Source organism: Parasteatoda tepidariorum, chromosome 10 (genome assembly GCF_982258835.1).
Source record: "Parasteatoda tepidariorum strain Cologne lab strain chromosome 10, Ptep-v5.0, whole genome shotgun sequence".
NCBI lineage: Eukaryota > Metazoa > Arthropoda > Arachnida > Araneae > Theridiidae > Parasteatoda > Parasteatoda tepidariorum.
In genome coordinates, this window is record NC_141764.1 from 38,188,502 (window position 1) to 38,206,122 (window position 17,621).

The 17,621-nt window shown below is 27.3% G+C and overlaps 1 protein-coding gene across 1 annotated transcript in view; it reads right to left on the minus strand.

Annotated features, from left to right (window-relative positions):
- Positions 1-12,363, minus strand: part of LOC107442769 (uncharacterized) — a 129,093-nt gene extending 116,730 nt beyond the window's left edge. The window contains exon 1 of the mRNA XM_016056409.4: positions 11,953-12,363. Within this exon, the coding sequence (XP_015911895.1) occupies positions 11,953-12,037 (85 nt within the window). The 5' untranslated portion in view covers positions 12,038-12,363. The remainder of the gene's footprint in view (positions 1-11,952) is intronic.
- Positions 12,364-17,621: the final 5,258 nt, after the last annotated feature.

The window sequence follows — 17,621 nt, forward strand, 5'->3', positions numbered from 1 at the left end:
AATTAACTTTTTTCGTAATTTTTGATAATTGTGTATTTAAAACGAGCTTCATTAATCTCATTGAATCGAAAGGAAATGCAAATATTGATACAACTTCAGGCTTAATTGGCGTTTTCCTAAACATAGTATAAAAATAGTAATCAAAATAGCACGTTTTTAAACGATATAGAATAAATAGCGACAATTCTGACAAATATCATCAATATCCAAATACGAACTTTAATCGTTGTTGCTCTAAAAAGGTTGCAAATTCCGTTAGAAAATTTAAAACTAAACTTTTGAAAGAAATTACATTTTAAATCATGATTTAGAATCATTTAGAAGGTGAAGATCCGATCATTGGAGATAAAGCAATTCAGGGTGTTCCATTTTTTCTTCTTAATTTTGCGCACTATACTTTATTTCTTGGAGGATATAAAAAAAACTTCTATCACTTAAATCTGAAATATTTGATAATTTCTTAAATTAAATATTCACTGTCAAGAAGAGCATAGAGCAGGGGGTGGCCAAACTCCTTCATAGTCGAGCCATTTTTCAAAATTTGAAATCTTTAGCGAGCCGCAATTAAATGCGTATTTAAAAGGTATGCAAAAACGGTATTAAAAATTTTTTTCGACATAAATTATATTTATTGAGAGCATGTAAGTAAAAGTACAAAATATGTGTATTGAATTTAAATATCAAAAATTAAACACATTTATTTTAATTCTATTGATAATTCTTTAAAATTTGGTGAATAATTGGTGACAGCACTTCTCAGTAATTCTTTGAATTGCTGGTTTGTTAATACTGATCGGTGTTTGGATTTACCGAATTTTAAAGTGGAATAAAATGATTCACATAAGTACGTTGTTCCGAATATTGAAATAATTCGACAAGCAGCCTTTTTTAATTCAGGATACTTCGATTCTGGTACAAATTTCCAAAATTCAGTAATTGACTTCGACTTATATTTTAATTGTAAAGATTGATCTTCTTGCACCTCTAATAATTCTAATTCTTCAGATGCTTTTTGGGTCATAATTATACTGAAAATGGAAAAGTCACCTTGAATTGAACAACGTTGTCAGGGGTCTGTCCAGACATTTTGTGAAAGGTCCGTTTTTTGTAAAATTGTGAAAAAAATTACTCGTAATTTGTGAATATAAAATAAACGTTAAGTCACATTCTTTCAACCAGGTTCCGCTTTTGTGAATTTGTGCAAATAGGGTCCGTTATTGCAAAAAAACTTTTGCAAGGAGTTTTGAAATTGTAAAAACATACAAGATTATGCTCAACACTGTAAATATATAATTAAAAAAATTAAATTTTAAGAAATAAACAGCAATTGCAGCTACTAAATTAGCGATGCAACATATAAATATTTGGTATTTAGCCTGTACTGCTGAACGCAGAATATTCATTTCGGACGAATAAAGGAAGAAGCGTCTGCCGAAGACAAAATTTAGTTCCTTTACATCTGCCTTTCTTCCACCCCCCCCCTTCCTGAGAAGGGTTTATTCGATTAACAAAACAATAATGAAGATAAACAAATTTATGAAGGGCCCGATTAAAAGATAAATTATTTTGTGAAGGGTCCGTTTTTATGAAAAGATATTTTGTGAAGGGTCCGTTTTTTTGAAAAAATATTTTTTGAAGGGTCCGTTAACGGACCCAAATTTCTTCTAAACAGACCCCTGGTTGTACTTAGTCTTTCATATTTGTTCTCATTAATTTAAAAGACATTTTATAGAACGCTAAGGGAACGATGATAATTTTTTTAAAAAATATAATAGCACAAAAATGAAAAGGGAACTCGGCTACATTTATCGAGAGCCACAAATAATCCTTCAAGGAGCCGCAGGTTGGCCACCCCTGTCATAGAGTTTGAAGATTAAAAGAACTATTTCTTAAAAAGTGCTTAAAAATAACAAACTATCTCATGTAAAGATGAATAAAAATTTCTTAATAACCTCTCATACTTATCTAAGTAATCATTTTATTCAAAACCATTTTGAACATTGGTGTGAATAATGCTCTCCAGTTAAGTGTGTACGCGTTCTAAAAGTAGTGAAGTAGTAACTATATTTCGAAAGTAGTTTGTAGTTTTTTCGACCACTCGTTGTAGTCAAAACAAAGTACAATCATTCCAAGATTCTTAAGTTACATGATGCATGAATTAAACAGATTTTAAATTCTAATTTATTTTAATTTGAAGCATATTCCCAGACATCCTGAATAATTTATGTTAATTAATTAACATAACTTATTGTGTTCGCATTTTGCATCATATTTAAAATTCTTATAATACCAGAAATTGCAATCTAATGGAATTTACTAATTCGCAATACAATTTAATAAAGTGACACATTTAAAACACTAATTACTTTAATTTCGGGTCATTCAAAACAAAGTTTAGTTCCACAACCCTTTAACGCAGATGAGAGAACGCCGTCTCTTTTATATATTTTTTCTCATGCTCTAATTACGAGCAAAAATATTTTTTGGTATTTTTTAACTATAAAAAACAGCCTAATGGTTACTAAGAAAAATCTGTTTGATTATCGGAATTATATTTAAACTAAAATATAAAATCCAAATGAAGTAGTTAGAAATTTTTGTTTTTATTCATATTCAAAAATTTAAGTGCAAATTTGAAAAATAATCGTTTGGAAGTGAGACGTGTTTGGAGGAATTTACCTTGATAGCAGAATAAAACGTCGGGATTTCAAGCTGTGTTTCATAATCATATATTATTAAAATGCTAAATATAATATTTTTCACTTATTTTGACCTAAATTAATTCAAAATAATGAAAGAAGTATGAAAAGAATGTTAAATGAAAACTCTGCGTCAAAGGGATCATTCAGAATTTCTCGGCACGATCATTTATTAAAGACCAATAAATCAACACCCATAACATGATCGAAGATTAACTTTCAAGAACTATTTCGAATTTTATCAATGAAAGAATGTCAAACTTGACTACTACTAACGAAATCTGACATTGATGAGGATAAAGCGTGGACTTGGAACTATGTTATCAATTTAAATAAGAATCTTGACTCGACTAAATAAAGAAAGTTAAGCAATTCACAGCTAGCCCTAAACTTAATCGATAAAAATTATTTATTTTCGATGGAAATTTATCTTGATTTGATAAATTATTTTAGAAATAGTGGCAAAATGTTATCACAAAGTAACAAGTAACAGTGATTAAGTTTTGTTCTCTTCTCTTAGATTTATAGTTCTTATAAAATAAATCTATACATGTTCTTAAAAATTTCAGTACCAGCACTTTTTGTGGTTCATTATACTGATGCTGAACTACATCAGGATTTCAATATCGCAATGCATTTTCAGGACAAATTTATAGAAAACGATAAAAACATCGTGATCCTTTTTTCAACTAAAATAATCTACCTTATTTTTACATAGATCAATATTTTCTTTCAAATGAAATTTATCAATATGTACGTAAATAATCATATTCTAAAATTATCATAATCAATAATATTATCGTATGTCATAACTGAATCGATAAAGTGATTGATGTTTTCATATTCACTATTTATCGTAGTCGATATCTATTGTAAATTCGATATTTATCGTTTGACATAGTATTTACGATATATAATTGCAATATTTTTTTTTTTTTTTTTTTGAAATATTGCGACTAATAAAAGGCGTTAACTCAAACAGATGTCGTTTCTTTGTTATTATACGTCGATAGAAGTAGTACATATTTGTATTTCTAGATATATCTAGTAAATTTTTAGACTTATTTCTAGTAACTTTTTTGTTGATTAAGTGGCTTAACTTAAAATAAAAGATGCTAGCATATGTGAACGATATTGTGGTTGATTTAAACTTTAGATAGCCTGTTATAAAAAAAATATGTAACATAAGACTTCAGGATGGAAAATTTAATTAAAACGAAAAAGGATAAAGCTACATTTTATGTTTAAATTCAAAAATAATAATTTTTAAGTTTTTAGTCCTTAAACCCAACAATCATTCTTTAATTGCGCTGAATAAGATTTTCTCTTTATAGATTTTAAGTCCACTTGCGAAGACATCAAGTGCTTAACTTATTGGCGACATCAATAAGAGCTCTTTGTTTATAGTCCTTTGTTCTTTTAATCCAGCACTAATAAATTAATCATCTCCTTGCACTTTTTCTTTTATGCCCTAAAGCTTTGGAAACATTATGGCACTACTACTTTACAAACTAGGAAGTGAAGGTTGAGTGTAAAATTATTATTTTTCGCGAGAAAAAAAACCAGGAAGTTCTTAACACTTTTTATCACTGAAAAAATATATAAAAATCTAAAATTAATAATTCACCTGTTCTCTATAGAAGATTCAGTAACATTATTTAACAATTAATATACAATATCAGTTTAAAAAGTAATAATAATTTTATAACAGCAGTAAAAATGTATTTTAAATCATTAACCTCATTGTAGTTTTTTTTCCCCTCATTTTCCCCTTTTTTAAATGTTGAATTAAAAAAGCTAGCAGAGACACTTGTTATAGCGAATAAAATTATTAAAGATTTAATCGATATTGGATTAAACTTTAAAGTGCTTAGTATTTCAATATAATCATTGTTTTGAATATTTTTATTTTTACCTACATCGTTAAAAACATAACCGCTTATCGAAGTATAACAACATCATACGAATTTACTAATAACTAACAAGGATTCAAACTGACTAATTTTTTTAAAAAAACCTATTAAAGTATTTAACTGGGTCATATAAGCTGCAATTTTACAAAAGAATCAAATTTAAGTATAATCGTTGCAATCCTATTAAAACATCAAATTGGATCATGTGTGATGCAATTTTAATAAAGGAATTAATCTGAACCATATTTGTAGCAAGCAATCATATTAAATTAGGCCAGATGTAAATTAAAACTTATAAAGGGATGAAATCGAACAATAAGTTACGCAATTCTATCAAAATATCGAATGCTGTTATTTTTTAAAGGAATTAAATTTAAACTTATGCGCTGCAACCTTACTAAAGTATTCAGGTAAGCTACATAAGTTGTAATCATATAAAAGTATCAAATTAAATCAAGTATAAAATTATAAACACTGATACTTTTTATTTTCAACAAACTGTTACTTTTTTATATTAACATTTTGCGCCATTTTCATAATTAGTATAAAGGGCTTAAGATGGATGGGACTTAAGATGGGCAAAACTTAACCTTGCAATCCTAAACAACTGTAACACACCAGCAAAAGTTAATTAGCATATTATTTGCCTAAACCATTATTTCATTTGACGATTGTCTTCAAAACATAAACCTTAAGACAATAGAAAAGTAAAAACCATATCTAAACTTAGAAGGCACGTGTGAACATTTCCAGACAAGTGCATGCAAATTGTGAACCAATAAAGAAGAAAACGCCAGACAATATAAAAAGATCCAGACATAAACAATTTAGTTTAAAAGAGAGAGCATTTTCATTCTTTCACTAAACGCAGTTTAAAAACTTAACTGTAGCATTGAAATTTAGCGCAAATCCAACTATAGCCTCTGGTTCTTTATTATCCTTTCAAATAACTTCGAAAAAGAACAAAACGCATGCCTAAGAAGATGGCTTACATCCTTCAGGCCCTATGTACGGGTCTCTGGAATATTCCTTTGGAAGTTTTTATCCCCACGGCCTGTTTGACGATCGACCGAGCACAAAAAGCAGAAAATTATTACCTACCCAGTCTAAATTGCAGAGTCGCGCGAGTTAACTGTACCCGTCGATAGGTCCCTGAGTTTGCCGAACCGTGATATCAAAACTAAAGCTTTGTGTGCTTTTTTTTCTTTTCCTTTTTTTTTTTTGCCTATTTCAATTTTGTCTCCTATCGAATGTATCTAGTAGAAAAGTTTTTTTGAAACAACTCTATGTATCTAAACGGAAGTTGTGGAGATTGAAAATAAAATGTTTTCTACTTGCATAGATAATGGATTCCAGCTTCAGTTGACAAATTTAAATGATGATATTCGACGATTCAGGAAATTTTAGTCTTTGTATTGATGAGATGATTTCGTAATGATTTAAGAAATCAGTATTTTTCATTTTTTTCAATGATGAAGCTTGATAATACAGTGAAACCTCCAGGAAAAACCTCCTCTGTTTGCGACTACTTATGGGAGGCACGGGACTTTATCCATACACATTGTGTTGAAGAAAACCTACCTCAGCGACCGGGCAAACCTCTGTACCAGAAAAAGTGGTCAAATAATGCGGAAAAGTTCAAATAAGGAAACGTGAAAAAATATCAAAACCATAGCTACCAACATGGATCGAGAAAAAAAATCCAGGAGATTTAACGAAATAATATTAATTTCATGATAATTGTTGCATAATGTACTAAATATTTTACACAGAGTCATTTTAGGAATTTTTATAGTCATCAAAATAGAAAAACTGCTACATTTTCCAGTTATGATTGACAAAAAACATTCTTGAAATGTTACGTATTATGTTTACTCATAATTTCGAATATTAATAGGCATTTAATTCATAAAAGTTCTGGAATCTTTATTCTTGTTGAGTTCTGAATAAACTGAACATTTTAGAAGGGAAAAAGTTTTAAACTAATTTTCTATGAATGGGGGTTCGCTTCATTATGTATATCAGTAATACTTATTTAAATATTCAAGCAATAACCTGTTCAAAAATTCTATTTCAGTAGGGATTTTTTTAGGAAACTTATTCAATTTTAGAGAATTTTTTAAAATGTACAAAAACTAGGAGAATTTTAAATTAAAACAGCAGACCAGGAGAAACTAGTACAATCTAGTAGTCTACTGGAAAATCCAGTGGAGTTGGCAGCTATGCAAATCAAAAAATATTAACGAAACAAAAATGATTCAAATGTAACCAAATTTTTTGTGAGTGGCTCTTATTTAGAGAGCTCTTTTTGACAATCTATGAAAAGAGATCGACAAGCTCATGTTGCAATCAGAGAACACTGAAGACGATGCTATCCTTGATTCATTTTTAAGAGTCTAAAGTTAAATTAGAAAAGAAAAATTATTTTTGAAAAATTAAATATCTCAAACAAACAAACCTCTTCTCACTTTTTAATGCTAGCTTTTTATGATATAAAATTAAAGGCAAACTCAAACAAAAAAAACATAATTGTTTATTTATTTAATTAAAATAGTTCCATCAATCATAATTTGCATATTTGTTTTTACAAGCAATTATATACGTAAAGGTCATTTTCATTAACGCTAAATTGTATTCATCGATCTAGTTTTCATGATCGATCTTGTTTTCATGGCTTTTCCGCACCCAGAAAATGACGCAGAGAAAAATTAAAATAGCTTACGAAAATTCATGTATCTTCGATAACATTTTGAAGTAAATGAAGGTAACCACTTCGTAACTTTACATCAAAGTATCAAATAATTAAAAGAAATCTCACACTTAAAACTGACAGTGGCTTCCTACGTTGAGATAAATATAAACGAAGAAAAACTTAAGATATTTAATTCCAAGCGCTATTAACCACGCAAAATTAGTGTTAGAGTTGACTTTCTATTGAATATAAAAAATTCTTTAGAATAAAATTTTAAACAAATAATTCTTCAGTAATTTTAAACTAATTGGAAGGATTTTTTTTAATTTATATTTATTTGAATATCTTTAAAACAATAAAAAATCCAGATTAAAAAAATTCTTTTTCTAAAAATAAAAAAAGTATATTTATAAAAATAAAAAAAAGTCTATTTTTAAACTGTTCGAGTGGAATTTAAAAAAAAAAAAATGGAAAAGAAAACCAGGCATGAATTTTGAAACCTTAAACATCAAATATAATAAATATTTTTCTTCATTATAACCTGGCTTGTTAATGATGGTGATGCAAATGTAATCAATTGATTTTCCATCAAATCCAGAAACCGGAAGTTATATTGTCTCAATGTCCCGGGAAGTTACAAATCTTCCTAAACAAGGAATAAATGAAAATAATCATAAATAAGTTGACTACTTCCAAAGGGTCATTATCTCATTAGAATGAACTGACGAGCAGCTTCCTATTGCTTAATGGGACTCAATGAAAAATTTTCATCAGGAGCGTTTTTTTGTTTATCTGTCTCTTCACAATAATGTGATACACGAGATATAACTGGACTTTCATAATTTGATGATTTATTAATTTATTTTGGTTTCTAAAGAAAATAATAAATCAGTTTTAAACTTCGAGACAGAAAATTATATTATGAGCATATTTTATGGCATTGAATAATCAATAATATAGATTTTAAAAAATTTATTTATTCAATTTCGTATTTCATGAAAGAATAGATAGCTAAGAAAGCTATAGTTATAGAAAGATTCTTTGCTTAGATAGCTAAGTACATGATTTCATTAAGACCCAGAAAACGAAAAATTTTTGCTAATGATCGGTGAAATATACTAAATATATGTACATTTAAATCACAAGTGTTTATTTATTTACTTTAGAAAAAAAACTATTATGAAACTTTTCCTTTTAATTGTCTGATCTCCTTTTAATGCAAAATTTTTACGCCATCCAACCATGGTGTCAGTATAAATTGGAACTAGACAATAAATTTTCTCGTGAACCTGAAGCTCAAATAGGGACTTGAACTCTCAACCGTCGTTTAAAAATATCTGCGAAAATTAATGATGTCATCAAGTTAACCGTAGAACGTATTATATAGGACTGATTATGAGTTGTTGCAAATTAAGTTAGACAAAAGAAAAAGGAAAATATATGTAGGTATATTTTCCCCTTTTTTAGGGAAAAACGGTGTAGGGGAGATGAGAGTGTTACATTTTAGCTCGTTAAAAAATTTAACTTTACAAATAAACAGTCTAAACTTACTAAAATACTAATTACTTATTCAAAAATATACATATATATGAGCATTTTATGTTGAGCAGAGATATCAAGCAGGAGATGTGTGTGTGTTTTTGTAATTATTCAACAATAAAAACATTTAAGGTCAGTAAAAAACATAATAAACTGAGCATCTGACCACTTTAAGGTATCTATATTCATAACATTAGTTTCACTGGCATAAATCCAGTCATTTTTTATTCAAAAAATATAAAGTCACACAAATTTGTCAAATTTTAATAACGGTTAAAAAAATATCCAAAATTTGCCTAAAATTTTATAATTTTTAAAAATACCTAAAATTTTCAAGTTCAACATAAAAATAAAAAATTCTGATAAATATTGATATTTTAAATGAATTTACTTATCACTATAAAATGTACAGTCTTCCAAGGAATAAGCTAATAATAAGAATAATAATTATTCTCATAATATAGAATGGGGAGAAAAAAAATATTCAAATTAGACCATTCCCCTCCTATACTTAATCACATAATATAATTTGAATTCTTTCATCACTAGAATTGATAATATATATAAAAGCAGCTGTTTATTGATGTTTTTATATTTTCCTTCTGCACTTGCTGCTATTTCCGCAACAAGTGGTTTCATTCCAAAAAGCATCTGCTGCCTTCAGATGCACAGGATGTTGGGTGTCCTTACCAGCACGTGCAACGGACGACCTTGCGAATCCCCACTTTCCATATTTACCACCTTTCCTTCAAATTTGAACGCCAAAAGAAATAAATTCCAATGTATAAAAGGCAACACGTGTTTGAGATCTATGTGAACAGGTGAAAAATAAATCAGCGTTATTTACAAACATTGATGAGTTTGTGTTTTTTTACTTAAGGCATCTAGATGTTGAAGAAATTTGACAAACATGATGCGTTTGTAAGGTTTCTTGTATTTGTATTTAAACCATACACAGTCTGCAAGACTTCGCATTTGGCTTACTAAAATATCACTGGAGATATCTAACACGATTTTTGACCAAAACTGACCGCTTTCATTAAACAAAATAGATTTAAGATGTGCCAATTCTTGGTTCAGGTATTACTAACAAATGAACTAAAATGGTTTACATAAAAATTGTTTCATCAAATAGGTACATAATTTATACTGTTAGTTTAAAAAAATATATGCATTTCTAATGCGTTAAGTTTTGGAAACGTAATTAACGAATTTTTAAACGTTCTAATTCAACTAAGCTTGAACAATTGTTTTCAGTTGATTTTTAAACATAAATTAGAGTGAATCAACTTCAACTTGTAAATTAACTAGCACCACCAGAACTAAACTTGAACCTATTTTTAATTTTATGATATCTCTTTTAGATTTCTATGTAAAAACTGCTGTTTATTTTCAAATTTAAAGTAAAAATCTTCAGAAGCAGATCGACAACTGTCTTCGCAGTTTTAAATGCAAGGGAAAGTTTAAAAATGATTAAAAAAATTTTCAACAATTAAATTATCTCTTACAACGGTATTAGAATTCATATAAATTTTAGTCACTTTTCAAATATGAAAAACACTTATTAATAATATAAAAATGTATTAAAATAAGTGATCAAATAAGAGTTTTAAATATTTTTAAATGACAAAATACTTAAAAAAAGTGAATAAACAAAAATATATGTTACTTATAGGCTTGAAATTTTTGAAGATTATGTAGAATTTATACGTTAACAAAATTAAGTTTTATAGACGTTTATTTATTTTTTGCCGTTTAATATATTTTGTTTACAAGAATCATGTCAGGTATGAGAGTTAAAAAATATTAAAACAAAATTTTGATCCTAAATTGACGAAAAAATTTCAAACAAGCTTCGTTTATAAACACAGTTTTGCAACATCTTTTAACTTTACTCGTGGTTTGTTTATTAAAGTAACACAGACATAGCACGAGCTAAATACTAATACAAAATACGGGACTAGAATAATAATAGTCAAAACCTGTACTAGCAATCTAATAGATTACTTTTTTACATTTACCATATAGTATGCTAGTTTTAAATTAAATGTAAACACTGAAAATTGTCAACAAAGTAGTCGAAACTTAAAACTACAACTTCTCAATTACAATTTAAACATTTTGTCAACAATAAACTAAGCTTGATTAAAGAAACACTAGATCAGGGGTGGCGAACCTTTATACACCAACGTGCCATTTTCTCTAAAAAATTGCTTAGTGAGGTAGGTCATAGACGTGCCGTCAAATAATTTTGACTTCGTGATTATTGGGAAAATACTATCAACTCAAAACTCTTTACTTACATTGAAAAAAAAAAACATTTTGCAATGTCTCAGTTTGTTATACACGTAATTCAACTTAAAGTAACATCAGTGTGACTTCTGTTGTTGCAGATTAGATGACCAATAACTTATAATAGGTTGTAAGATGTTAGTTTAAGCAGGATTGTTGATTTTCTTTGCTCGTTATTTATTGCTAACTTGTTTTTTACGGTTATTAATTGTTTTTTTAGTATTAATTTTTTTATTAATAATTGTTTATTATTTTGTTTCTTTTTTGTTAATTTTAATATAATTGTTACATATGCTTGATAGCGTAATAACATTTGTGTAATAACAATTCATAGTGTAACAACAATTGTGATGGGTGGAGTGCCCAAAATATTGTGTCGCGTGCCATAAATGGCACGCGTGCCATTGGTTCGCCATCCCTGCACTAGATCATTACACTTTGAATTGCTTAATCAACCCTAAAGATTCCAAAAAAAAAAAACAATAAAAATTATATATATATAATTACGATCTCAAAACAGGAAGACTTTAAAATGAGATTAGTTCGGAAGCAAAACTAGTATAAAGGAAAATTTTTAGAGAAATTAAGCAATTGAATTTTAAAACAAATTTCATTCATAAGCAAAGCACTTAAATAAGAATTTTAATAACCTTTAGTAGTAGTATCTTAATAACCTTAGTAAGATTTTTAGTAAGAATTTTAATAACCTTTGTACGGAAACAGAGCATTTATCAAATAATAATTTTAAATTATAAATATAATTTCCTAAAAATCGCGAAATACTTCGAAAAAGTGAACAAATAAATAAATCACTCACCTCTTAAAGGCTGCACTTGAAGGAAGGCAGCCGCCAAGACGGTCAATTGTATCAGCCAGCCTAGTTGATAAAACCGCCAAGGCATCCTCGCTCCTCAACAAAATCTTAATCCCAGAAATTGATCACATCGATATATCCAATTTGTAATCCACAGATTGACTCACACTCACAAAGACACACATAAAAATCCTAAATATTCACGTTTAAAATCTCACAATCCAAGCTATTTTTTGTTAGAAAAGGGACCTGTTGCCTTTTCAACTTGTTGCTCGTTTTCCATGCACACAACCACTTTCCTCGATTCCAGCCTGTTTTGAGAACAACATTAGACAGTTCTTGCTCACGGCTCGTTGAGATGGAATAGGGGGGAAAGAGAGGTGAATTAACAGGGTTGCTGCGATTCCAGAATGGGATGGTTTTTCAAGTTCTGGGGAGATATGAGATATGTCGCCAAAAGTGTGATTTTGGCTAGGTTGGATTTTGATGAGAAAAATGGATACGGTCTAGATTTCGCCAATGTTTACCAGATATAAATAAGGATGCTTGGAAAGATATGAAAATAAGCGTTGGTTATTTGAGCATTGGTTAGAATCTTGTTTAAAAGAGAAAAAATAGCTTGCATTCATTACAAATATTGAAGGCAAAAAAATAGTGCATTATAATTTAGTTTACTATTGCATAAAAAATAATAAAACATCCAAAACTCTCAAATTGTATCATTTTTATTATCACATTTTAACGTCTTTTTATCACTTGCTTTCAAATAGCGCTTGTTAAGTTATATGAATTTTAGTTAATTAAGAACTACACTTGTAGTTAAAAATTGCACATGTAGTTAAAAATTGTTTAAAATTTCACTTGGTTTAAAAGAACTATTTAATTTAAACTGATTTCGAAAAGGATATGGAGTTAATATTAAGTTATAATTTAAGTTATAATTTCATATTAAGTTATAATTTAATATAGCGGTCAGTGGATTAAAATTATATTGTCTGTGGAGAGAAATTAAATTATTGCGTACCTTAAAAATATTTGAAAGCCTAATTCTAATTAAATATTGAGAAAGATTTTCTAAAATTAGCAAGAAAAATAGGTAGAAGTTAATCATTCAAAAATATGTTTAATTACAGAATACTTCATATGAATTATCGGTGAATAAAATAGGAATTTAACTATAGAAAATTTGGAATTTATAGAGAGTTTTTTTTTTCTTTATATAATTAATTCCTGTATTCATATAATGTTAATTCGGGCGTTAATTATTATTATTTTTCAAGCGTTATAAAATTTAAGCCCTAAAAATATTATTTAACTAAAATCTACTTAAATAAGTTTCAGTGGATTTGATTTTCTAAGAAAGATGATTGAATATTAAAAATCATGAATCATTTTTGTAATGGAGCTTAGAATATCACGTATTTTTTACAAGATGTTTTACCAGCATTTTTGAAACTGTAAGTACAGTAATAAATAAATAAAAATATAAAATAAAATTTAAGAAAAATACAACATGAATAATTTTTGAGCGAACGATAGGATTTAAACTTGTTAGTCACAATATTTTCTGCTGTTCTAATAAATTCGATTTTATTACAGTCTGAGTTTTGATGTAAAGGATGATTGTAATGATTGGAAAAGAATGGAAATGGATAAGCATGCAACTTTTTAATAATGGATGCATTTGCACAATACATTGATTCAAGTTAGCTTTAACCAAAGAAAAATAATAATAAATAAATCTATTTTTGCGTTGATTATTTTTATTTTATATTGAAAATTTTTACTTTGCTGAATAGGTATTTATAATAAAATTTCTTCTAACCCTGACATTAATCTTCGCGTTTTGCAATAAATTTACATAGTAAACAAGTAAATTCTTGTCAACAGCTTTTAGGTAGATTGTAAGATGTGCACCCATAATTATTTACGTTTCAAAGGTCGAACCTATGTTTCTAATTCGACGTATGAACTCAAGATTAGACTGTAAATTCTTTTGAAAGCAAATCCTAAATCCAATTAAACAGAAAATAAATTAGGCAGATTAAAGGAAATTCACATCCTGAGTCTTTTTATTTTTCCTTCTTCTTTTTTTAAAAAAGAAATTCATGGTTAACAAAGTTTATTTCAAAGCAGAATAGAAAATAATAAGAAAATAAGTTAGTAAATAAAGAAAGTAAGAATTTAAAAGAATAAGTAAAATAAGAATCTAAAAGTAAAAAAAAAGTAAGAATGGAAAGTAAAACGAAATGTTAGTATCGAAAAGAATAAGAAAAACAAGAATTGAAAAAGATAAAATAAATAAAGAAAGAAAGAAGAAGAATCGAAAAGAAAAAGAAGTATTAAAATCGAAAAGAATAAGAAAAATAAGCAACTAAACAAGAAAAGTGAGAATTTAAAAGAATGAAAAAAGTAATAATCTAAAAGAATAAAAAAAAAGTAAGAATCGGAAAGAAAAAGAAAAGTAATCGAGAAAAGTAAGAATTTCAAAAAATAAGTAAAATGAGAATCTAAAAGAATAAAATTAAGTTAAAAACTATAAGGAAAATACAAAGATAAAGCGTATTTTTATTACCCCACTTATGGAAAGAAATAAGATGTGAAATGGAATTATGGAAAAGTTTGTCAAGACACAATTCTGTTGGTCAGATATAGACCAATGATCATATTTCAAAATTATAACTTTTATATTAATTAAAATTAGTTATGGATGAATTTTTTATCAAATTAAAATAGAGTTTAAATTAAAACCATGATTTTATGTTAATTCGTGGGTTCCTTTCACATCGTTGAAAGTTGTACAATGGAAGTGAGATGCTCTACAGGGTGTTCCGTTAACACTGTCCTTAATATATATTTTATAATCCTTGTCAAAAATTAAGTCAAGACTGTTGTACATTAAGGGACGAAAATTAATGTTTGAATGAGGAAGAAAGAAAATGCTTTCAAAATCTGTCGAATCACCAGTGAAAAAGGCGGATACAAAAATAATAATAATAACTAAATTTGATTTTCTGATGAAGCATAGAGAAATTTATAATATTCGCATTTAAACTTCCCTCCATTTCCTTCTCAGATCAAATAGGTTTTCTTTGATGTTTACAGGTCGCCTTCCTTGGTAGTTATTCATTTCAATGGTAGATTTAAATTATGTCTTTGCTTTCCTTGTCGAAATAAAAATTTGCAACTTCCTTACTACTTATAATTTTGACTTCATTTTTGCCAAGCATTTTAAATTATACTTTAAGAATGGTAATTATAGAGTAGCCTGTCTATTCTGCATGTAGATCGACTAATTATTTACGAATAATCTCATTTATATAAACAGGCAAACGGAAAGCTGTTTAACACTAGAAAGTCTGAAATACCTATTTTGCCCAAAAGCAGTCAAAATGACTGCATTGTGAAAGAATAACTAATGTATAAAGAAATTTGTTTAAAATTAATTTTTAATATTTTTTATATATAACAAGTTATTAGTAAATATCAACAAAAAAAAGTTATATGTTGTACGGAAAGTCACAAAATTCTAAGAAATTGTGTCCTCATTGTTTTTCGAATTGAAATTAAAAAGCAGTCAAAATTACTTCCTTGGGCAATCTAGGGTTAAATGAGAATAACTATATGAGACAATACGTATGAGAATAGAGCTGTTTAAATGAAAGTATGCATGAGAATAGATCTCTTTAAATGAGAATATGTATGTGAGTAGAGCTATTTAAATTATAAAGTAGAATGTCTATTTTGCATGTCTATCGACTAAATATTTTCAAATAGTCTCATTTCTATTCAAAGGCAAATGAAAAGTTGTTTAAATGAGCATGAACCGTTTAAATATGTTTCAGTTGATGGTAAATTGCGAAAATAATTATTAATAAAGCTTACACTTATAGTGCCCAATACCCAAAATCTTCCCTTTGGAAAATAATGAAATGAAAAATAAAATAAAGGAATGAAAATAAATAAATATGGATGGTGGCAATTCCATTTGGATAGAAGAAAAATATTAAAACTCACCATACTAAAATTATTAATTGTAATAGTTAAAATGATAAACGCTGTAGAAGTGATTACTGAAGCGTTCTGCAGGATTTAAAAATTAAGATTAGAGAACTGAAAAAAAAGCAGTAAAACTTACAATTTAACTTTCACATTTTAATGAACTTGTTTCGACATTTTCCATCAAAAAGATAACAAAATCATAGGAAAATATTTAATGATCACCTGAAAAGTTTTGCTTGTCAAAATAAGGTACTTATTTCAAAATATTTAATTGTTTATAAACAAAAGTACCAAACACATCATTACAACTACACGCCATAGTGCTCTTTTGATGACGATCCATTGTCACAGTGAATTCTTGCCAGTTATCGTAATTAAAAAAGAAAAAAGAGAGAGAAATTATTTAATTTTGCCCAAAAAATAATTTGTTTGACCTTTTATTGTCCTCCTGTTAGTCAGTTGTTGAAATAACATGAGAAATATGTCACGCTAGCAGCCGAATCAGTTTTTAATATGCAATTAAAACAAGCGAATTTCGATTTTAAACGCAATTATGCGATGAAAATAATTTATTTTCGAAATTTCTATTTTTTTTTTTAAATCAAAAAATATTACTCACGTGGTCATTAGGAGAATTAACGCAGCTATTATCAATATCTTATTTTTTCAAAGACGATGAAATACTAACTCTTTGCTGAAGGTTTAGCTGTAATTCATATATAAAAAAATAATGATAAAAATATTAATAATAAATAAAATTAAACTAATTATAAAAATACAGTAAAAAAATTTTAATATTTGATATTACTTTTTTTATCGTTGCATTTGAGCAAAGAAAAATTTTATTTAGTTTTTTTTTTCTTTAAAAAAAAACTGAGTATTTTAAAATAAAACATCGAAAAAAATTAAAACCAAGTTTAAAAATATAGTCCCAACAAATGGGCTAATTTCTGACAAAATTATTTTTCAATGGTATTCATCACTGTGCATAGATTGAATACTTAAATTTTAACACAATAAGATTTATATATTAGCTATAGATAGATTTATATTTTAAATCTTAAATTTATGTTTTTGATTGGAATAAATCAAAACCATTAAATACCTTATAACTGAATAATATTACCTTATAACTGAATTTGTATCAGATTCAGTTATAAAGTATGACATACCTTATAACTAATTAATATTATACTTTAAAAAAATACATTTTGTTCTGTCTCTCTGTTTATGTATAAAAAATATGTCTAAATTAAACCAATGGAAAAAAAATAAAACTTATGTTTTAGATTATAGTCTCTATGAATGCTTAAGTGTTGGAAGTATGTCCACAAATCTTTTCAGTTATAGTTCTTAAATTTTCGAGAAAAAATTTAAAATTTTCAAAATTGTTCCAATCTTGTTCAACCTCCCCTTTATTAATTATATGTCATAATTCTATCATTATTAGAAGGAACTATTACCTTTTTACCAAAGACAACCTTTTTCTTAAGATTTAAAATAGAATTTCTTCTTTTAAAAAATAATTAATATCTATATTTTTAAATTCTATGGATGAACATAAATGTATGGAATGTATTTATCAGTTTTTTTTAATAAAATTGATTTTGAATTTTTCCAGAAAAAAAAAAAAAAAGCTTAGGACTTTCAAAAGTGGGCCAAGATAATCA